General features: G+C 51.3%; 1 protein-coding gene across 4 annotated transcripts; it reads right to left on the minus strand.

Moving 5' to 3' along the window:
- Positions 1–93: 93 nt before the first annotated feature.
- Positions 94–23,581, minus strand: FGR (FGR proto-oncogene, Src family tyrosine kinase). 4 transcript variants are annotated; one of them, XM_037499905.2, is made up of 14 exons: positions 23,426–23,581; positions 22,882–23,120; positions 15,678–15,740; positions 14,658–14,884; positions 14,023–14,125; positions 13,124–13,222; positions 8,141–8,244; positions 7,767–7,916; positions 6,656–6,811; positions 6,396–6,575; positions 5,984–6,060; positions 5,585–5,738; positions 4,752–4,883; positions 94–4,646 (listed from the first exon to the last, which is right to left on the minus strand). In XM_037499905.2, exons 4-14 carry the CDS (start codon positions 14,872–14,874, stop codon positions 4,438–4,440), a joined length of 1,581 nt encoding a protein of 526 aa, XP_037355802.1. In that variant the 5' UTR covers positions 14,875–14,884; positions 15,678–15,740; positions 22,882–23,120; positions 23,426–23,581; the 3' UTR covers positions 94–4,437. The 4 variants fall into 4 exon arrangements, with proteins under 4 accessions (XP_037355802.1, XP_037355799.1, XP_037355801.1 ...); XM_037499902.2 differs by having other exon boundaries at positions 14,658–14,887; XM_037499904.2 differs by lacking the exon at positions 22,882–23,120 and having other exon boundaries at positions 14,658–14,887.
- Positions 23,582–23,884: the final 303 nt, after the last annotated feature.

Below are 23,884 nucleotides of genomic sequence, written 5' to 3' on the forward strand. Positions count from 1 at the left end.
AGCGTGTGTCTCCCGTCCGGCGGTGGGAAGGCTCTGCAGGGACCTGGTCCTCTCCCTCCCAGGAGAAAAGTTTCCTGCAGGTCTGGCTGTAGTACCCACAGCAGCCACCAGAGAGAGTGCGGACCCCACTGCAGGACCATCAGGTTCTGTGGTGTGGGGTGGTGGTGGGTGTGGATGTGTGTGTGGAATGGCTGGGATGGATGGGGGTGGGAGACAACTACTGGGGTGGATAGTGGGTCCACCCAGGTCGGTACTATAGCAGTAGGACCAGGATACACCCATCCCCCAATAGGTCTGCACCCCACACCCAATTTCTTCTCAATGACTTTTTTCCTACAACTCAGGAGTCATGTTTCTTAGTCCCTGACCCTCCTACCTCTTGCCTCTGACCCACCAACCTTCTTCCATGTCTCATCTGTACCTTCAACTCTCCCATACATAATTATTTGTATTTGGCTGACTTGACCTTGCTCTACTAATACCTTTGGGCCTTTGCACATGCTGTTCCCTCAGTGGAGATGATCTCACCCTCTGGTGCTTTGTCAGGCAGACTTTTCTTTCACATTCTCCAAGAAGTCTCCCTTGGTCTCCAGACCGACCTTGTCCTAAGTGTTGTAATTATTTACTATTCTGTCTTCTGGGTAGGGTCAGTCTATAGGAGACATCAGTAAATGTGTGTGAAATTAAAATTAAATAAATTATTTTGCGGGTATAATCCTCAGCATGTGTGAGGCCACCCCAGCCCTCTGTCTGCACCATGTCCTCCCTGGACCTGACTCTAGGTTAGTTTTGTGCTTTTCTAGGCTGTGCCATCCAATAAGGGGATGTGACACAGTGAGATACATGAGACTTTGAAGTCACACAGGCCCGGGTTTGGATTCTGACTCTGCCATCCAGCTGTATGACCTTGGGCAAATGTTGTAGCCTCTCAGTCTTTATTGCTTCTTTTGCAAAACAGGAATAATCACACTTCTGCACTGCTCGTGGTGAGGATCAAATTAGATGATGCATATGAAACACCCACTTTTAGTCAGTTAGGTATCCTCCTCCCCTACCATGAACTTGGAAGTAAAATTGCCCTCTGAGCCTTAAGCCAGTAAAATCCACGCATCACGGAGGAGAAGAGCCAGGTGGGGGAGTGAATGAGCCGAGAGATGGTTTTGTAAACGACTGAAGAGTTTTGTGAACAGTAACGGTGGAAACCGCAATCAAGGTGACCCGCCTGTAATCTCAGGGAGGCAGGGCGAGGATGTGATTGAAATTGAGAAAACAGAGGCCTAATCAATTGCATTGTGCTCTATCTGAAGGGAACAGAAGGATGCACAGAAAAAGGGGTCCAAGGGGGAATTCATCCAGCTGCACCAGAGGGAAGGACAGGGAACCAGGAGATACAGGAGTTCCAGGCACAGGTGGTGCTGATCTCTGCTGAGAAGCAGTGAGGGCCTGGTGGCCTTTGCTTAAACTAATGAGTGTCCAGGTAGCAGGCAGAGCCCCATGGGGCAGACAAGAAAATTCTAGCCTCAGGAAAATCCTAGAGAGGCTGAGAGCACTGATTTTGGAGTCAGAGGACCTGGTTCAAGCCCCAGCTCTGACATGTCTGTCCTACTTATGACACCTAAGTCTTATTTACTTCACTGTGCCTCAATTTCCTAATTAATAAGATGAAAATTCAACAGCTTTGCCCTCAGACGGTTCTGTGAAGATGAAATGGGAACATAGGCTTAGCAGGATGCTGGCACAGACTAAATAACTGCAAATGGTAGTGACAAAGATAGCTAATGCGTATTACGCATTTGTTGCCATTTCATAGATGAGGAAATTGAGAGATTAATGATTTGCATGAAATCACACAGCTACTGAGTGGCGGAGGCAAGATTCACACTGGCACTAGAGCACCAGAACTGTGCTCTTACTTGCTTATTCCATGGCAGGTGGAAACACTGGTCCTGTGGCTTACACAGCAGGCTCTTGTGAGTTTGGTGGGTCCAGGACAATAGCCCTGGGGAAGCTGTGACCACTGGAAGCTTGAGTGTGCAAAGCTTGAGTATGGCTCTCACCCCTGGGACCAGCTCTCCCTGCAGCCACTTGGCCTCTTTCCATCTTACAGCTTCTGCTCCCCAGCCCAGCCCCAGCCCAGGGCCAAGTGCAGGAAACTCCCAGTCTGCATTGGTCCCCTTGTCCGCTTTTCCTTACGGTCACTCAAGTTAGGGAGTGGTGTTTCCAGGGAATCTTGCTACCAGTATCTAGAAGGCAACTTTCACCCAGGGCAAATACGATCTCTTCCCAAAGCCCAGAGGCAGTGAGGTCTGGTAGCAAAATTGTGGGCCTTGGTGTGAGACCTGGTTTCAAATCCCACCTCTATCACATACATATGTGTGACCTTGGCATGTGTTATTCCTGATATAACCCCTTAACCTCAGTTTCTTCATCTGTAAATGGGGGTTAACATAGCACCAGACTCAAGACTGGATTAAATGAGAAGATAGATGAAAACACATCTGGCATCAGCAGGACAATAAATGGGCTGTTATCATTACGATGATCTCTCCCAGCCTGACTGAACTCCAAGTTTGGGACGGGTCTTGTTCATGTTTGTATCCCAGGAGTTCTGCCTGGCTAAAGGCCCTTCACAGAGTTAATGCTTAGTAATTGTTTACCAATTGCAGCTGATTCCCAGCTCCTCACCTCTTACCCCCATCCACTTCCTTAGTAAGTCAGGGGTCAAAAGCTTCCTGATAAAGGCCTCCCCGGTGGCACAGAAGGTTGAGCACAGCGCATCACAGCTGTCCGCAGTCTCTGCAGTGCCAGTTCAATTCCTGGCTGGCCAGGGAGATACCCACATGGCACGGCAGACCTCTCCTGTCTCACCTGCTGCTCTTCTCAGCAGTGCTTTCGGATCGTCTGCCTGTTCTGTTCCCCACTCTGTCTCTGGTGAATCCTCTCACCCTCCTGCACCTCTGTCCTGTACCCCTGCTCTTGTATAAATAAAATAAATCTTTTTAAAAAAAGTCTCCTGATAAGAGAGGTGGGAATCCTCATTCTCTGTTTGTCTTGTTTCCACACAGAAATAGATCAGCTGCCAGAGTTTCTCAAAGAGGGACCGAGAATTGGACAATTCTTTGTTGCACAGGTGCCTGGCAGATTGTTTAGGTGCCGGCCCCTGTCCAACCTATGCCAGTAGAAGTCCCTGTTGTGACAAAGACAACTGCCTCCAGACCTCCTCAAAAGCCACCTACCTACGGTCAGAGCTGCCCAAGAGAGATCCATTGAGCTAGACTAAAGCTCAGACCTCTCCCCACTACCATACTCTCTTGGGAGCTGCAGTCTTCTTCCATGAGACGAGGTCTGTGGTTGTGCTGCTATCGCTAGGATGAATGGTTAAGCTGCTGAAATCAAGTAAAGAATGAGCAAATCCACTGCACACAGATTGAAAGCCACATTAGTTATGAAGGGGACATTTTGCTCTCCAGTTGCTTGTCTTCTGTATCTATCTCTCAACTTGCCCTAAATTCACATGGGGACAAATATTGGGACGTTTGGGTGCCCTGAAACACACCTGGGGTGATTTCAGGAAGGATTTTTACTCAAGTTATTTTAAATGCTTAATTTATATTCTCATTAAAGAAAACTATGTTCATGATGTCTTTCCTTTTTCTTAATGTTATAATAGAATTTTTATTCAATTTATGAAATAAAGAAATAATTGAGATGGAAAAAACCCACACTTGGGGTACCCTGTGTTTAGTAGGCATTAGGATACTCTCTCACCTTCCCATCCTGCTCCCAATAGATCAGTCTCCCTGCACCCACCAGCATCTCACCTAAAGGAAGGGATTTTCATGGCTCAAAGTTTTACTATTTTTTTTTCTTATTTACAAACCCAGTAAACTTACATGATTCAAAGAGGTGGTGTGCCCTGAGCAATGCGCTCCCACAGTCTTGGGCTGGAACGCCAGTCCTGCACCATGGCTGCCACCCAGCAAGAAAGGGGTCCATCAAAGACGTCTTTGTCTTTGTAACTTTTCTAACTTAATAGACACAAGAGAATTGAGTAGGAGGTAAATTCTGGAGGTCTGCATCAGGGTAGATAATGGGGTAGGAGATGAGTGAGGGCATGGACATATGGTTTTATAAATAACTAGAAAAGTATTTCTTCCAGGGGGAGGGGCAGGGAGGCTAGAGGTGTGTAGGAGGCTAAGTGGGAAGGGGAGAGAGAGTGCTTGGGGTCAGAGTGAGTAAGTAATGATCTCTGGGCCTCCGTTTGCTCCATTTTTAAATTGAGTGGTTTGCCCTAGATGGAGTCAGAACAACCTGTTTGCTGAGACATGCAAGAGCTCTATAGGGTTCTAAGCCTGGGGGCTTTGGGACCAGAGCCGTAGGGATTGGAGGGGGCTTGTGGGTACACCCCCCCAGAGAGGGGATGGGTGTCCAAATAGGCTATGTCTGATCTCCAGGCTGATACTGGGGTTCCGTGGAGGTGAAGTAATCCTCCAGGAAGGACTGCAGGTACTCGAAGGTTGGCCTTTCCTCCGGGTCCAGACGCCAGGTCTGCTCCATGACCTCGTACAGTGACGCCGGGCAAGTTGGAGGACAGGGCATGTGGTAGCCATGCTCCACCTGCTCCAACACTTCCCGGTTATTCATGCCTAGAAGATGGGACTCTGTCAGACAGGAGCTTAGCCTCTTTCAGAGGGATAGCCTGGAGGCCTTTCCCCATAGCCACCCTCCCACCTCACCGCCCTCCAGCGAACCTGGGTAGGGAACTCGGCCCTTGCTGATGAGTTCAGTGAGCAGGATGCCAAAAGACCACACATCTGACTTGATGGTGAATCTGCCAAAGAGGGCAGCCTCTGGGGCTGTCCACTTGATGGGGAATTTGGCTCCTGGAGAGAATGAGGGAGAAAGGAGACAGCTACTTTAGTGAGGGGGTCCCGGGAGGAGCTGGATTAAGAGAATGGGGCCCCGAGGATTGAGGACCCTGAAAATAACAGAAAGGAACTCATATCCAGGCAGCACGTATTATATGTCTAGTATAGTAGTGGGTGCTTGACAAACATTGCAGTAATTCTCATTATAATAACAGCTAACACTTAATGTGGCCTTTTACTCCTTGCCAGGCACTGTTTTAAGAGATTTACATGGGTTAACTCATTTAACCCCCACAAAAGATACTATTATTATTCCCATTGTACGGATGCAGAAAGGGAGGCACTGAGTAAAGTAACTTGTCCAGATCACAGCTTATAATTGGCTAGGATTCCTATCCAGGCAGTCTGGCTACCGAGTTCACATTATTATGTCCTATTGCTTTCACTTGGAGAATTATAGTGGTACCTGGCACACAGTAGGTGCTTAATATCTGTTGACTTACTGTTGTTTGAACAGAAGAAAAAAGAGCTCACAGACTTGCTCAAAGCCCCATGGCTGGTAAGGGAATGAGCCGGGACCTGAACCCTCTCACACTACATCAGGATTGGGGTGTTCCTGATGGGCTGGGGCAGGGAAGGGTGCCTGAGTATGAGGGCCCCAAAGCAACCTCTTGGTGAATGGGGGAGCCCTTGGAAGGTGGGGTGAGGCAGGGCACCTTGTTGGGGGTTGTACTCATCATCCTCGATGAGACGGGCCAGCCCGAAGTCGGCGATCTTGCACACCAGCCGGTCTCCCACCAAGATGTTGGCTGCTCTCAGGTCTCGGTGGATGTAGTTCATGCGCTCCATGTAGGCCATGCCCGCAGCAACCTGGGGGGCCAAGGTATAGAGAGACAGGAAACACCAGGGCTTGTGAAATAATTCTTTGAAAAATTCACTTTCCAGATGAGGAGACTAAGGCCTCCAGAGAGGCAGTGCCCTGCTTCAGGTGGCCCACCTGAGGTGGTGGGTGGGGCTGCTCTTCCAGGGTTGGCTAGGTGTGTAGGGGGGAAAGGGATTTGTGGAAAGTTAATAGGAGGGGAATCTGAGAGATGAATCCTGCTCTTCCAGTTTACCTGGGCTGCCATGTCCACCAACTGAGGCAAACTCAAATTCTGGCCCTCCTGGTCCTTGAGGAAGTCCAGCAAGCTACCTGGGGAGAGAAACCAAGAAAATCAGACTCCGCCCCAGATGCCTTCCTCCTCACAGAGGCCGCCTCCACTCTCCCAGAACCCACCCACCCGCAGACCTGCGCCTCCACTCTCAGCCACCTTCACTGTCCGGCTTGGTCCCCAGACCCAGGCCCCGCCCCGTCACCCACACTCCGCTGGTTTCACTCTTTGCGACTCTCAGTTCCTCTCTTGGACTCTGCCCTTTGTCCCTCATCCCCTCACAGATCACCCCCTATTTCCCTCTCCCGGAGATACACACCCTCATTTTGCCTCAAATTCTGCCCACTCAGATTCCGCCTGGGGCCGTGACCCTTACCATGGCTCATGAACTCGGTCACGATGTAGATGGGCTCATCTGACACCACAGCATACAGCTGCACCAGCTTGTCGTGCCGCAGCAGCTTCATGATCTGCGCCTCGTCCAGGAAGGCCTTCGGGGCCATGGTGCCCGGCTTCAGGGTTTTCACCGCCACCTTCGTGGTGCCGTTCCATGTGCCTGCCAGGCAGCCACGCTGGTCAGGACCCGCTCCCCATCAACCCGCGCCCCTGTCCAGGCCTGCCCCCGATTCTCCGTACCCAGCCACACGTCCCCGAAGCAGCCGGTGCCCAGCCTGCGCTCCAGTGCAATGGAGTCACGGCTGATCTCCCAGGCGTCCTTGGCCAGACCCAGCGTCTGCGGCTTCACGGTGGTGCAGGCAGCCGTGAGCAGGTGGCACAGCCCATCATTGACCTCTGAGAAGCAGGGCGTGGTCACAGGTGGGCCAGGGCACCCGCATCATTCCCCATCCCACTACAGTCCCCAAGATCAGGTATAAGGAGTTAGGCCAAAGGTGGGGTCACAGGCCAGCTCAGAAGGCCCACTGACTAAAATGAACCTGCTGGTACCCAGGGACAGAGGGAGCAACAAGAGGGAGGGAGAACCTTGTAGGATTGCAGGCCATCCCACAGGAGGGGGCCTCCAGCTCACAGGGCCTCCAAGGAGAATGGAGGATTCTGATAGGTGGAAATGGGATTGGGGATTTGAGACAAAAGTGTGGATGTGAGACCCTCACGTTTCCACAGACCACAAGGTCTAACTACCAAAAGCAGAAACCTGGGGCCTCCCCGGTGGCGCAGCGGTTGAGCGCTGGGTTGCGAAGCTGCCCGCAGCCTCTGCAGCACCGGTTCGATCCCCGGCTGCTCCCCGGCCACCGGAGGAGGGTCCCACATGGCGCGCAGACCTCTCCTGCCGCCCGCTGCTGCCCTCAGCAGTGTACCTCGGTCCTTCTGCCTGCTCTGCTCCCTGCTCTGGCTCTGGTGAATTCTCTCACCCTCCCGCGCTTCTGACTGTACCCAGTGCTTGCATAAATAAATAAATAAATATTAAAAAAATAATTATTAAAAAACAAACAAACAACAACAAAAAAAAGCAGAAACCTGGGTGACTGTTCCCACCTTCCCCCAGCCCCACAGCCCATCCCGTAAGTCAGGCCTATTCTGCCTCCTACTCAGCTCATACATTAGGGGGTGACCTTTGGCCATGGACAGACTCACACCTCAGTTTCCTCAGGAATCCTAGAGCAGGATCCTGAGCTGGGAGCCCAGTTTAGGCCAGGACACTCCAGACTTGGGACACCCTTCCCCTCCCTGGTCCTCAATCTCAGGGGGTGGCTCACGGATCCGATCAAAAGCTGGGGGCAGGCCTCACCCATGTAATGCTGCACCAGCTCCCGCACTGAGTCGAACTGGGCCCTCGTGGTGATGTAGTAGCCACCCGTGTCCAGCTTGCGGATCTTGTAATGCTTCACGTGGTCGCCTTTGGTCTGGTCCCAGTCCAGGACAGACAGGGAGTAGGCACCTATGGGGAAGACTCCCCTTCAGACTGACATCCCTCCTCACCTCCAGCCTGGTTGCTGGGAGAGGCCCCAAAGGCTGGGGACTCAGACATAGGACGGCTGCATCCCTGAACCCAGTCCCAGCCTTAGTTCTGCCCTCCAACCCTGTCTCAGTCATTGGCCCTGACCCAATGCCCACTCCACAGCTTAGTCCCACCCTAATAGCAGATCCACCCACACTTCCCACCTTTGGTGGTCTCACTCTCTCGAATGAGAAAGGCTCCCCGGGGGTTGCCTGAAGAGAGCAGCTGCCTCTCAGCATCCTTCCGCCCGATCTTTCCAAAATACCACCTGTTGGGAAGGGGATCAAGAATGGGGCTCATTTTTTTTTTTCAATATGTGCCATTCTCACTGGTGTAAGATGGTATCTCATTGTAGTTTTGATTTGCATTTTCCTGATTACAAAAACTAGCAACAACAAATGTTGGCGAGGATGTGGAGAAAAAGGAACTCTCCTGCACTGTTGGTGGGAGTGCAAACTGGTCCAACCACTATGGAGAGCTGTGTGGAGATTCCTCAACCTACTAAAGATAGAGTTTCCATATGATCCAGCAATTCCACTCCTAGGTATTTACCCAAAGGACACAGAAACATCCATTCCAAAGAGCACCTGCACCCCTATGTTTATAGCAGCACTGTTTACAATAGCTAAGCTTTGGAAACAGCCCAAATGCCCAAAAACAGATGACTGGATCAAGAAGATGTGGTACATATACACCATGGAATATTACTCAGCAATCAAAAAAGATAAACACATGCCATTTGCAGCAACATGGATGGCGTTGGAAGGGATCATGCTCAGCAAAATAAGCCAGAAATAAAAAGAAAAATACCGGATGGTCTCACTCATAGCAGGAATCTAGAAAACTTAAATAAGGGACCAGGAAAAAGAATAACTATAAGAAAGAAAATATCAAAATCAACAAACAACTATGAACCAGAGATACTCTATGGGGGGTGGGGGGCGGGGAAAGGAGGGCTTGGGGTCAAAATAAGGGGGTTGTAATTGTATGGGGAATATAAAAATAAAATTTAAATAAAAAACATAAAAAAATTAAATTAAATTAAATTAAAAAAGAACGGGTCTCATGTACATGCAATCTGGCTGTAAGGGTCACAGGGAAGGGGAGTGTAGGTGCCTAGCACACAGCAGGTACCCAAAAACCTGCTTCTCCTCGTTAGGCTTCTCCTCTCCACTTCTCTTGATTTAAAATGTCCAGAACCAGCCTCCCTGGTGGCACAAGGGGTTAAGACGCAACCTATGTCTGCAGCCTCTATAGCACCAGTTCGATCCCCAGCTAGCCAGGAGCTACCCACATGGCGCAGCAGACCTCTCCTGACTCGCCCGCTGCTCCCCTCAGCAGTGTACTTTGGTCAGCACACCTGATCAGTACGCCTGTTCTGATCAGTACTCTGTCTCTGGGTGAATCCTCACACCCCCTCGCCACCCACTCCCAGCACCTCTGGCCTGTACCCCAGTTCTGGTATGCATACATAAATAAATCTCTTTTTTAAATAAATAAATCTTTAAAAAAAATAAAAATAAAATTGCCAGAACCCCAGTCACCAGCCATCGGATCAGGGAGCGGCTGGCTCCTCATGCATCTCAGTCCCACTCCCCGAGGGGCCTGTTTCAGGCTCAGAGAGGTAAAGTCACCTGCCACAAGGCTGGCTGATGAGCTCAACCTGCAGCCCTTTGCGGGCCCTCAAGTTCTTTTCCTTCCCCAAGCCGCCCCTCAGATCCCTCTCCCCAAAGGACAAGTGAACCCTTTCCACCTTTGCTTCCAGAATACCATCCTTTCCCGCTTCTCTCCCACCCTTCTAACTTCTCCTTCCTGGCTGGGATTGCTACTTTTTCTCCACTCTTTTATTTATTTTTTTTTTTCATTTTTTTTAAACTTTATTTATTTATTTTTTAAATAATAAATTTTATTTTTATATTCGCCATACAATTGCAACCCCCCCATTCTGACCCCAATCCCTCCCCTCCCGCCTCCCACCCCCCAAAAAGTGTCTCTGTTTCATAGTTTTTTGTTGATTTTGATTTTCACTTTCTTATAGTTATTCATCCACTCTTTTAAATTTGGATACTGTTTCAATTCTCAACTTCAACCTCAGGGCCGTCTGCCTCTCTGCTATTTCTTGAATATTTTTTCTGCCGCCCCACTATAGTCTTAAACCAACTGTAAAAGGACATTGGGGGTGTTGAAGGGGCAGCGTGCTGTGGAAGATTCAGATGCAGCCACATCACTAAAGTGCTCTGTGACCATCTTGGGCTGAATTAAAAGGGGTACAGCTTTCATCAAAGGAGGTGGCAGACTTAGTAAAGTCTGAGAGTGTCAGTCTGGTGTTGGGCGCAATTTAGGCGACTGAGGAAGGCATTGGCAGGTGGAATGTTCAGGAAATGAAACAAGAAAGGACGAATTGTTGAAAGACCGTGTAGACAGGACACATTCTTGAGTTTTTTCCAAACCCTATCTCTGCCCCCTGCCCCCCGTGCTATTAACTATTTTCTTAACAATTAATATAAATACAGCAGCACTTATTTTGTGTCAGGCTCTGCTCTAGTACATATATTTATTCATTTAATTCTTATAACAACACGGTGAGGTAAATACTATTATTAACCCCCATAAGACAGATGAGGAAATTGAGATACCTGGTGGTTAAGCAACTTGCCCAAGGTCACTGGGCTCTTAAGCTGTGTTGCCAGAATAGGAACCCAAGCTGTCTGCTCGAGGCTTGCACTCTAACCACGACATTGTTCTTAACTCAGCACTGCACGGACTCGACCTCAGAGCTTCCTGGCGCTGCTCCCAACTGTGGACACCAGCATGAACCCCTCAAACCTCCTGCCCTCTGCATCATCACCCCTCCTCTCCTCCATGCCTCCTGCCACTCTCCACAGATGCAGGCCTCATCCACTTGAGCTCTGGACCCTGTCCACTCCTCTCTCTCAGAGACACCTCTCCCCTACCCATCGCCACACCCCGCCATTCTGCAGCTTTTCTACCTCGCCAACCTCTACATATGCCCACATTTCTTCCTTCCCTAAAGGAAAGGGTTCCACGCTCTGTCTTGCCATCAACATTCTGCTATATCTCTCACCTTTCCTTCCCTTGAAAAAGCACTTCACACTTGAGTCTCCACTTCCTCACCTCCTACTCCCTCCCAGGCTCTGCTGTCTGGCCTCCACCCCCACTTCACAAGGAGAGATCTCTCACCAAGGTCACTCCCATTGCCAAATCCAGTGACACTACCTCTCTTATTTCCTGAAACTTCTCCACCCTCTTGGCTCTTCTGAATTGGCCTGCCCTGGTTTTCCAGGCTTTTCCCCATGGCTCCTTCTCCTTCGAAGGCAACTTTCCCCAAAGTTGGGTCCTAGGGTTTTCTCACTCTCTGCCTCTTCCTTCACCCTCCTCTGCAGCTTTAATGATCAGCTCCATTCTGAAGAGTTCCTAGTTTCATTGCAAGAGCCACAGCAACGAACTAAAAACCTGTGCCAATTAGAAGATGCCCCCTCCTCCTGGCTATTTCAGGGACAAGGCTTGACATGGGCTGGTCCCGTCTTATCCAGAACATAACTTAATCAAATGGCAGGCAACCTCCTCCACCTGGGTGTTCCTTTCCACGAACCTCAACTCAAGAAGTCCCACTAGGATCCACGTACCTGTAGCTGCTCCTGTGTCCACCACTCTAGCAAATGGCCTCCCCTCCCACTCAGCTCCTCCACTGTGCATCACTCCTGATGCCTCTCACTCCCTAAAGCCCAATGGCAAATCAGTCACCAAGTCCTGGTGATAGGTGATAGTCCTACTGCCACTCTGCAGTCTCTGCAGCCCTTTCTTTTCCCATATATGATGTACACGTGAGGAGAAACAGTCAAACATCCATGAGCCTCACCTTCCTCATCTGTAATGTAACGGCAGTAATCACATCAACAGTGTCATTGTGAGAGTTAGATGAATCAAGGTAAGGTAACTGTTCTAAGTATCTCCAGTATATAAAGATACTCCACCAATGATAATTCCCTGCCTTCTTAAGAGAATTAATTGTGGGCCTCCCTGGTGGCGCAAGGGGTGAAGCACAGCACTATGAAACTATCCACAGCTACTGCAGCATGGGTTAGATCCCAGGATGGCCAGGGAGCTATCCGCACGGTGTGGCAGACCTCTCCTGTCTCATCCGCTGCTCCCCTCAGCAGTGTATTTCAGTCAATCCTCCTGTTCTGTTCCCTACGCTGTCTCTAGTGAATCCTCTCACCCTCTGTACCTCTGGCCTATACCCTGGTTCTTGTATGCATAAATGAATAAATCTTTTTTAAAAAGAGAACTAATTGTAAGTGATGCCACCCTGCATTTACATAACACCTTACAAGATATTTTAAAGCTTGAAGACTGCTGTTATCACCAAGGGGTAGTATGTATAATGCTTGGGAAATACAGCCGGAAATGCAGCTTAGGAAATGCAGACTGAGTTCAAACACACCAGCTCCATCTACTTACTGGCCATGTGAACTCAGGCAGAATATTTAATTTCTCTGTGCCTCAGTTTCCTCATTTGTAAAAGAGGATAATATTAGTTCCTAACTCCATTAATATACAGAAAGCATTTTGTGCAAACAAAAAAAAAATAGAAAAATAAAAGAAAAACAAAACAAAACGGAAAGCACTTTGAATAGTAACCAGAACACGGTACAAGCTAGATGAGTACCAGCGATCATTATTAGCCTCATTATCTTCTTTTATTCTTACAATAACCTTCAAAAGTACAGACAAGGAGTCAGGCTCAGAGTCTCCCCAGTGGCGCAACGGTTGAGTGCTGGGCTGCGAAGCTGCCTACAGCCTCTGCAGCACCGGTTCGATCCCCGGCCCTCAGCGAGGGTCCCACATGGCGCGCAGACCTCTCCTGCCCCCGCTGCTCCCCTCAGCAGTGTACTTCGGTCCTTCTGCCTGCTCTGCTCCCCGCTCTGGCTCTGGTGAATTCTCTCACCCTCCCGCGCTTCTGACTGGAGCCAGTACTTGTATAAATAAATATATATATATATATATATATATTTTTTTTTAAAGGCGTTAGGCTCAGAGTGCAGCTGTGATGTGCCTGAGAGGTGGTTGGAATCTGGACTCCCAGGTCTTGTCCATAAAACTGGCCTCTCCCCACCCCTACTCACTCTTCAGCCTGGATGGAGTCCACAGGGGCCACGTAGTTGCTGGGAATGTAGCCAGTTTGTCCAGAGCTGAGGGACCGCGCCTCCCACCAGTCACCCTCACTGCAGGTACAAAATGGTGGGTGTCAGTGGGTGTCAGCTTCTGGGAACCCTGGGGTCAGGCAGGGCCACAAAGAAGATCGGGGGAGTGTGATTCTGCTAACCCCTCATCTAATACACCCACATGCCCCCGTCCCCCTGGTTCCCGTCTGTGCTGCCCCCATCCACTGTTACTAAAGGCCTAGGAGGACTTTTCCCTGCAAAAGGAATATGTTTAAGGACATCTTCTGAGCTTTCTGGTTTCCTCCTCTGGCTTCTCAGCTGGTCTGGAGTTTGAGCAGGCAGTGGACAGCTAACTAGGTCACTTCCTTACTGAAATCCTCCAAAGACTATCCATTTCCTGGTGGATAAAACCTAGGCTACTCGACATGGCTTCTTAAAAAGCCCTGCAGCATCTGCTCCCACCCACTTTTCTGGTTTCTGTTTTCTCTGTTCTATACCTTGTACTTTATGATCCATCTAAACTGAACCACTTGGTTTCCAAAAATTACCATTTATTCTCATTCTCTCTCTCTCTTCTTCTTTGCTCACCTTCTCTTTCAATGTCTGTTCATTTTTCTAGTTTCAGTTTAGAAATCACCTTCTCCAGGAAGACTGCCCTGATCACCACTGCCCTAGGATCATATTTGGTATTATGTCTTCATATTTCCTCCTGCTCCCCTTAATTAGTAGCAATCACCCCAGGTTGTAATTGTCATATATTTGTGTCCCCAATGAGGCTGGAGCTTTCTGAAGATGGGTACCATGTAGGATTTCTCTCTGGGTACAGCTTGCGGCCCAGGCTTGGTGGCCCCGTCACTTACGTATTGTTCAGGATGTGAAACTTCTCGCCTTTGGTGAAGGTAAGGTCATCATCTGTTCGGGCCTCATAGTCATATAGGGCAATGAACATGGTCACCCCAGTCCCTGCAGAGTTAGGGCTATTTAGCACAGTAGGGCACTGAAGAGGTGGCACCAAGGGGGCTGCACCCCCAGAATCCTGTTCCTCAGCCAGGTCCTATATTTCTCTACCACGGTGGTCCCCTTGTTCTCCAAGGCCTTTGGAGTCCAGTGGGTTTATGATTTGGGCTTCAGAGCTTGGCCCCCCCCATCAATTCAGGACACATACCTTCAAATCCACCCCTTGTACCCCGGGTAGTCCCCAGGTTATCCACTTCTCTTCCCCACCAAGAAGACTTCCCACCTGGGAAGTGGCACCCAGGAGGCCAAGAGGGTTCTCTTTATCACTTGTATCTGTCACCAGGGCCCCTCTCTGACTGGGATCGGAGCTAAGTCTTCCCCTCAGAGGGTCAGGCTGTATGTGTGCCCTCGGACTGCATGCTGAGAGCAAGGCTGTGTCGCCCACGTCCTACTGGAGAACTCTAAGGACAAGTCTGTGTCTCCCCTCCCCCCAGGTTCTCCCAGGGTCTGGGCAGTGCCTGCCTCCCTCTGGACTCACCTGAGATGCCTTTGATATTGCCCCCATCAAGGAAGGTAGGGTTGGTGGGCTGAGAGAAGTTGTTGTAGTTGGGGATGTGGGCAGAGGAGGCCACAGGCCGGGCTTGAGTAGGGTCTGGGCCATAGCGGTCTGCAGCCCCCTGGTCCCTGAAGTCCTCTTCCAGGCCAGCATCCTCCTTGAGCCCTGGCTCTGACTTCTTGCAGGACACACAACCCATTCCGGGTGCCCTGCTACGGAACGGGGAATGCCTCACTTAGGGGCCCCATTGTTCCCCCCCCACCACATGCACACACACAAACACACAAACACAGGCAGGCAGCTTCTCCTCTCAGACCTGGGGTGGAAGAGTCCTCCCTAGTGAGGAGCAAAGGTGGGGCAGGACCAGCGCTGGGCCTGCCTCCCACTGCCTCAGTGTTTGGAGAGTCCTCACGGCCTCAGGGAGCCTGGTTTTCTGTTTTAGGATGTTGTTGTGTTTGTTTACATATTTTTGCCTCCTATTGTTTCAGTTGTATTTCAATGAATCCTTCACAGTGTGTGTGTGTGTCTTTTGTGTGTCTCTAAGTATTTGTGAGTTTGCGTACGTGTGCGCACGTGCAATCCTTTGTGAATATCTGTGGGTGCACAGCTCTACATGTGGTGGCTAGCTTGTGTATGTCTGTATGAGTGTGTGTTTATGTGTGGGGTTTTTTTGCTAGTGTATATGTATATGTGTTTTGGTCTGTGTGTATCTGTGTGTGCAGGTCTGTGTGACAAAGTGTGTGTGTGCGTGTCTGTTTGTATGTGCGTGTGTGTGTGTGAGGGCTGTGTGCCTGCACCTGGAGAATCCCCGCAGAGGGGGATCAAGGCCATTTCCTGTCATGGGTCCAGCCTCTGGCCTCTCAAGCTGCCTCATTCTGTCTCCCCCATCTGTTACCTAGCAACAGGGCCCTGGTAGGAGGAAGGGGCTGTGAGGAGCTGTGGGGCCCAGGAAGGCTGCCCCCACTGGTTTCCTGACCCTGAAAGCCCACAGTTGCCACTCACCCCTCAGGCCCCTGCTCCAGGGTCAGTGGAACTGTGGCATGGTCCTTGGGAGGGGCCGGAGACCTGAGGGCGAGACAGAAGGACATGGGGGATGAAGGCTCTGCCAATGTTCCTGCAAGCCAGCTGCCCAGCTCCTGCCCTCTTCAGGAAGCCAAAAGGCTGGGCTCTGCCCCAGCATGACTTCTGTCTGCATTTTCCTTCCCAGCACCCCTGGCATACTTACACCTCCACTTTCACACAGGACCCCACCCCCCACAGCAGTTCTCTCACACTCAACCCACCTGACACACCAGCACACAGTCACACCAACATGGTGCACACGAATGAGCGTGCTCACCAACACCTCCACACACAACTGCAAGCTAACTCTTTTATATGAGCCCAAGCTCTGACACACAGTAACATGCACGTACGCACACATACACCTACGCACACAGACTGCCTCTCAGGTTAACAGACTCACACACTTGGACACTCGTATTTTCACGATAGGCCCATCTCTCTGATCGGACTCCCCTCACACCACACTCACTCACAGGCTGCCAGTCACTGTCTCCTGAAAACAAGCCCTTCCGTGGCCCTGGCCTCTGTGCGCAGCCTGGACTACACCTACCTCCAGAGCTCTGCTCCTATCCCACATTAAGGACAGGCCTGGGTCAGAGGCAGGGCCACCTGGGTCCCCTGGGGAGCTCCCTCGAATGAGCCAACCCTTTCCTGGTAGCTGAGTCCTCTGAGTGATAGGGCAGGCAGGCCATTGAGCAAGGGTTCACCCAGCCCCACCAGAAACTCCCCCATTGCGACACTCAGAGAGGAACTGTGGGGAGAGGGCTCTATTTCCTAAGATGAAAGAGGGATGGAGTGTTGAAGGGTAGGGTCAACCCAGTGAACCCTGATTTTTCTCAGAGTGGCTGAAGGTCTTTGGGAAAGATGACTCTGCCGTGACTTTCTCAACCCCCAAGTCCAGTTCCCTTCACGGAGAGCCCCCTTCTCTCTGAGTCCTGCTGTTTCTACCCAGCACCACTCACCTCTTCCCAGAAGCCTCCTGGATCCACCAGGTCCAGCTGCCTAACTGAAAGTTGTGTTAGTCAGTGCCCTGACCCCCCACTTCAGCCCCACTAGCCCCCCTTCATCCTTCTCTATAACTGTTCTCCGTGTGTGTTGGAGGGTGGTAACACCTACGTGGTGAACTGTGAGGCGGGCTGTGGTGAGAGGCCTGCCCTAAAATAGCCCCTGTTCACCAAGCCATTGCTGAGATCTTCACCCCAGGACCCCTCCCCTGGGGTAAAACCACCGTGTCTGAGAGGTACCAGGATGCTTCAGGGAGGTTACGGCCAGGGAGAAACAGAGGTGGAGGGAGGCATCTATGGACCAGGGAATGGATTTCAGGGGCTGAGGGAACAGATGAAAACAGGGTTTTCACAGCATGAAAATGGAGGTCTCCTCACAGGAGACATGCACATTTCTAACAGCACACAGGGCCCGCATACCGATGTACTCGGCCGCCAGCACATTCTTGGACATACAAGCTCTACACAGCACTTCGCTCTACACAGCACTTCACAGAGACTCTGAACTCCTCTGTGCAGATTCCCAGAACACGCATCTTCAGAGAACACCCCCCCCACCCGCCCTCCACCCCTGCCATATCCACAGATCTCTGGCCCTCACCCATCTGTGCACACACAGACAGCTCCTCCACAAGAATGCAAATATAGAATTTATAGTACTTACTATGTGCATCAAACACTTTACATGTATTACCTCATTTTATTCTCATAACAACCCTGTGAGGTAGGTAATACTGTTACTGATAAGGAAAACTGAGGCACAGAGAGGTTTAGAAACTTTCTTAAGGTTTCAAAGATGGTGTATCCTGGTGTTTGGCTCCAGAATCTGAGCCACTTCTCTCCACGGCCTGTCACAGACATGGATAATTACAGTCATTCCTACAAGCATGCACAGATGCACCGAGACCCCATAAAGACACACAGAGATAGACGCAGCCCTCCTCCGAGTCATAGACCAACAAAGAGCTCTCCTCTATAAGAGAGACAAATTCACATAACCTCTTGGGTCCCCACAAAGATAAATTGCCACTTTCAACAATATCCAGATATATATTGCCACAATTTTCTAGATTCACCTAAGGAGAACCCTAAATTCCCTAAAATTTAGAACATTAAATTCCCTAAAACCCATTTCTGGATTGGGTTAGGGGTTCAGAAATGCTCAGCCTGTGAGGAGGAGGCAGAGAGTTCTCTCACCTTGGCATGGCCCGAGAGTGTGGTTAGCAAGTGGTGGTGGGCAACTCTCAGGGCTTTGCACTACCAGCCCTGGGACCTGTCATGGTGAAGGGGCGAGAGGGTGAGGCGTGAGGATGTGGGGTAAGGGAGCTGGCATCTGTATGGCCCAAGGCAATGAGGAGCCCTTCTGAACATCACCATGTGGCTCTGTCAGAGGAAAGAGAATGGGGAGAGACGGGAAAGAAGAGACAGAAACAAAGACTGAGAGATACAGAGACAAAGAAAATGAAACAGAGCCCACAGACATAAAGACAAAGACAAAAGGAATAAACCAAGACAAAGAGAGAAATACAATGTGGTATGCTGGTATACTGACTCTTAAAATGGGGAAAAAAAAAAAAAAAGGAAGAAGGCCCTGATATGTAGCATTTGCTCATTTCCATCGGGTAAATATTCCCATCAAAGCCGATTTCAAGTTACTGAAGTGACTTCCTGAAGGCTGGGCTGGGAAGAGATTCGCAGAATCAGCTCCCCTGAGCTAGTACTAGCTGGTTCCAGCACATCACTGCCAGAAAGAGACAAAGAGAAAGAGACAAACAGCAACAGAAATGAGAACTAGACAGAGTGACAGAGAGAAAGAAACAAAAAAAGAAAGGTGGAGATGAGGAGAAAGAGTCAGAGACAGATCCGGGACCCAAAAAAACAAAGACAGGGGAAGTAGGTTGGGGCCTGTCTGCTCAGGCCTCTGCTTGAAAATAGCTCCCAGGTGGCCTCCCTGGTGGCACAATAGGTTGAGCACAGTGCTGTGAAGCTGTCTGCAACCTCTGCAGCGGAGGTTCGATTCCCGGCTGGCCAGGGAGATCCCCACATGGTGTGGCAGCTGCTCCCCTCATGTCGTGTCCGCTGCTCCCCTCAGCAGTGTATTTCGGTCCGTCTGCCTGTTCTGCTCCCTGCTCTGTCTCTGGTGAATCCTCTCACCCTCCCACGCCTCTGGCCTGTACCCCAGCTCTTGTATAAAAATAAATAAATCTTTAAAAAAAAAAAAAGAAAATCGCTCCTAGGACTTAGCAGTCCTAGCCTGGCTCCGATCCCAACTACATGCCACCAATTCATTTGACTTCCTAGAAGTCTGAGTGGCAACAACTATGAGTTAAACAAAAATGCAAATATATGAAACACCTATATATAGCACCTGGCATTGTGCCCAGCAACTCCCATACATGATTACAGCTTGCAAGCCTATAAGGTAGATTTCATTATTACGCTGATTTTACAGATAAGGAAACTGAGTCACAGAGATGTTAAGTAATTTCCCCAAGATGACAAAACAAGGGGAAGCTAAAACACAATCCCAGCCATTTGGCTCCAAAACCCAGGGTAAGCATTGATTGATTTGTTATCCTAGGAGAGGCAAAAATATGTGTCCCTTGTTGAGTACCTACCTGTCCTAATGCTCTAAATCCTCACAATAGCTCAGAGAAGGAAAACGAGACCTGCCCGGGGTCTTGCAGGCAAGCACTGATTTTCATAGGCCTTAGAACCCGAACCCAGTTGCCTCTTCAGCGCTGAACTTGGCTGCCTGCTAACACCAGAGAAAGAATAGCTCAGCATGGCCCTGGCATCTAGTCACTGCAGGACTCAGCTCTGTTTGTGAATATGCCTCTTGAACATCTATTTGACAGGACTTGACTTCCAGAACCTCGACTGGGTGAAAATCAGGGGGTGAGTGTCAGAGCTAGACCATGATGCTTCCCACCTTCAACCTCTCCTTCTGTGTGGCCCTAGGCTCTGGGAGCTCGGCTGATTGACATAAATTTCTGAATCTTAGTTTTTATGTCTGTACTTTCTGAGCTGTTTGGAGAAGGCTTGATGAGCTGTGGCTCTGGCCCAGCGTGCAGTGACCAAGGAAGGCTGAGAACCACAAGCAGCAAAGCCAGAGTGGCCCGCAGGGACCATTTATCAGTCCGCCCTCCTCTAGTGTGCAGGGGGGAAATGACTGGTTGGAGGTCAAACAGCCAGACAGGCGATTCAAAACCAGGGCTATTAATTCAGGTCTGGGGTTGTTTCCCACGCGGTGGCTGCGTTCTCCAAAGCCTGAGTGGGAGGTCACGCTGCCCCTTGCTGGCGAACCTCATATTTTCTTTCTTTCTTTTAAAGATTTATTAATTTATGCATACAAGAACTGGGGTATAGGCCAGAGGTGTGGGGGTGAGAGGATTCACCAGAGACAGAGCGGGGAACAGAACAGGCAGATTGACTGAAATACACTGCTGAGGGGAGCAGCAGGTGAGACAGGAGGGTCTGCTGTGCCATGAGGGTCAGCTCCATGGCCGGGGATCTAACTTGTGCTACAGTGGCTGCGGACAGCTTCAGAGTGCTGCATCTTAACCCCTTGCACCACCAGGGAGGCCCTGAACCTCATATTTTCTACCCAACCCATGGTCCACTATACCACCTTAGCCATGTGGCAGCTGGCCAGTCAGCATGGAGCCTGCTACCTACCCCCTACTCCTAGACAGAGGAGCCCCAGGCCCATCCCTCCTTTCTTGAGGTACAAAGCCATGTGAGGACTTTGATTAAGATACAGGATCTCCTGTCCCCACTACCTCTGCCTAGTATCTCTGGGGTCTATAGACAGATTCAGGCTTAAATTCTACCCGGGCTGACAGGTAGGCTGAGTGACTGGGCAAGTTCACCTCTGTGAGTTGGTTTCTTTGCTTAAGAAAAGGTACATAAATCTCCCTCATGGGGCTGCTTCTGAATAGCCAGTGTGGTCAAGTTCCTGAAAGCACCAGCGCACAGTAGATGCTCAGCAAACTTCTACTTGTGCTCCTTTCCCTCCCTAAGAAAGGCCCCTACAAGACCCTAGAAATGGGGGTGACAGAGCCCAGAAGAAGAAGTTCCCAGGGTGAGGTGAGAGGTCTGAGTTGGCTCAGCCTTGTGGGGATTTCATCACAAGGTAACTGGGACTTGGGGCCATAGCAGGAAACCACTATCCTGCAAGAGTTTCCGGCTTCTCCTAGTGGCTCTGGGCTGACCAGGGGCAGGGTGCAAGTCCCAGTGCCACCGCACCCCATCCTTCTCCAAACCTGACCCCAGACCTGACTGAAGGCTTCCATTCCTCCCTTACTGAGACTGTTCCCTGCCACTGAGCTCCAGTGCCTTCCTGAGTGCCCACCTCACTGAGGGCCCCACTTCTCGCTGAACTTCCAACTATTTCATCCCAACTTTTCTTAAGGCCTTACCACCACCCCTGAACACCCAGGGACGGAGACATATCCAGATCTGAGTTTACCATCCTGGTAGGGCCAGATGTGGGGGACAGCGGGGGAAGGGGGGAGGGTGGCCAATCTTTGCCATATTAGTTTTACTTTCACATGTTCCTGAAGGTGTTTTTCTCCATTTCTTGCGGGTAATAATGTTTCCTCACGTGTTGCAGAAAACCCACTCACCAGTCTCTAAAACAGTGGTCTTTAAGGGGTTTGAGAGATAGAGCCATGGTTGTCCAAGGGACTCTGAGGGAGTAAGACTGTAGACTCCAGGTTGGCACCATCTTAGGCCAGCCTTGTGGGGGCTCTGTGCACAAAGGGCCCTAGTTCTTCCTCAGTTCTGGGGTCCCCCTACTCAGCCTCCCAAGGTCTGCCCACTTCCTTTGCCACATCAGCCCCAGGTGGCTGCAGAGAACATCCAAACTCCCACACACGTACTCCCACGCTCATGCTCATTCACTCAAAGCTCAAGCCAGTCTAGCAAACACTCATACGCTCGCTCCCAGCTTCACCCCTACTGGGGAACCGGAACCGGTTAGGAAGCCCACGAACCCCCTACTTTCTTCCAACCTCTCCCTTTTCCAGAGGACCACATGGGTAGGATTTGGTAGCAGTGATGGGGGTACTCAGGCCTCAGCGCTGGTTATAAAGGGACAAGATGCTCGGGACTACGGTCCTTCCCGCTGGCCCAGTTGGTCACTGACTCCCTAAATGTGGGTGGAGCGGGACCGACGGGGGCTGCGCAGGCAATGCACCCAACAGCTGCCAAGCGCTGGCTCTGCCTCTCCGCCCTCTTGTTGCCATGGAGACAGCCCTCGGGCAATCGCGGTGAAAAGCAGGATTTCCGTCGGGGCGGCCAGCAATTCCCGGATCCCGAGGGGAGCGCGGACCCAGAGCAGCACTGCGGCCTGGGAGGGGGCACCCAGAGAGGCCCATCCCTGCTAAGGGCGGTGACTTCCCCAGGAAGCCGGGACCCACGCCTCTAGCTCCTTGAAGGGGTCCCCCAGCATCCGGGACCCGCCCACCAGTGCCGGCCGGCCGGGAGGGTCTCGGGGCTGCCCTAGTGGCGGGCTCCCCTCCACTCCGGTACAGGCTTCGCCCCGCACTGCTGCCGATTCGCTATTGGGAGATTTCCTGGACCCTTGGAATTGCACCCCACATACTGAGTTCTCTGGAAATGGTTCTCTGACCCCCTACCCCGCTTCTCGCAGACTCCCTCACCTGATCCTCCCCCGCCTTCCCCCCTCCCAGCCCCCTCGGCTTCTCCCGATCCTCACTCTCCAGGTCTCCGCAATTTCTCCCTCAGACCTATTTTGGGGGGCGTTCCCTTAGTCCCTCTAACTTGACTCAGTCCCCCCTTCCCAAATCCTGCCAATCTCACTCTACAGGTTCCCTCTGTCTTTCCCACCATACTTTTTTGGGGGAACCCTTTAGTCTGCTTTCCGGTGTTCTCATTTCCCCCCAAATTTTGTCCGTGCCACTCTCCTCAACTCCCCCCACCTCCCCCACCCCCCCCCCCGCCCCGCCTGCCCGCCCCTTTGTCCTTTTCCGGCCAGCACCGCTTCGACTCCCAACTCCCTCAGCAATCTTCGCCAAGTTCAGGTTTGCCACCCCGGCTTGGGTCCGAGGCTGCGGGCGGGCCGGGGGCGGGGCACCGCGCTGCCCACCCCGCCCCACCTGACGGCCACCTACCTGGTCCCAGGGGAGGTCGCTTCCGACAGACCCCAGGGTGAATCAGCCTGGTATCTCAGCAACCGCGAGTGCCGACGTGTGGGGGCTGTAGAAAACTGGGGTGCTGCGGGCCCCAGACCTCCGCCCCCTCCGAGCAGGGAGGAGGAAGCCGCCTTGGACTTCTGTTATTGCGGAGGCTGTCACAGCGGCGGCGGCCACGGGGAGAACTCGCGGTCACGCTCCAGTCCCAAGCCTGCTGCCTGCGGCGGGGAGGGGCCCTCAAATTCCTGGCCCGCCTGTCCCCACTTGCCTCCTCCCCCGGGTTCCAGGGGCGGGGGTCGGCTCTTCCAGGCCTCTCCTTGCACCCCAGCTCCTCCCCCAGACCCGATCCCCCAGCACGGTCTTTTGTAAAGGCCCCCTCCAAAGGGGCACCTCCTCACCCCGTGGAGCACCTGCTCCCTTAGATTCAGTGCATTTGAGGATGAGAGAGGCTTTTTTGTATCACTGAAACCCCCACCCCCTCTTTTGCAGCTGGGAAAACAGGACAGATGGGGACAGCCCTTACCCAAATTCTCACATCCAGTTGTCTTCAGACTGCTGTGCCCACAGCCACTGTGGATCCAGTCACTTGCCTTGTGACTGGGGCGGGCTCTGAGGGCACGGGGATGTCCCATGGTGGGGAGTATTGGGACACCCTTCCTTTGGGAAACCACTTCTCAGAGGAATCAGCCCTCAGGCCACACTGTGTATGGGGGAGGGGGGAATCTGCTTCCAACACGCACACTCTGTTTAGAAAGGCTGAGTATCATCCTCTATCACAGTTTCAGCCTTTCCAATTAATAGGGGTCCCTGACCACCACCACCCCCACCCCAACCTTCTTCAGTCTTAAAGGAAGGACCAGGAAAATCTCTCCTGATTGGGAGGGGACACGGTGTGTAAGAATGGATGCCTGTGTGTGTGTGATTGTAGGCAATGAACACGAAGACTGCAAATTCGGAATCAATAACTGGGACACACTAGGCA

The sequence above is a fragment of the Talpa occidentalis genome, unplaced genomic scaffold (genome assembly GCF_014898055.3).
Source record: "Talpa occidentalis isolate TD23 unplaced genomic scaffold, MPIMG_talOcc4v2.1 talOcc4.9, whole genome shotgun sequence".
In the NCBI taxonomy this organism is placed as follows: domain Eukaryota; kingdom Metazoa; phylum Chordata; class Mammalia; order Eulipotyphla; family Talpidae; genus Talpa; species Talpa occidentalis.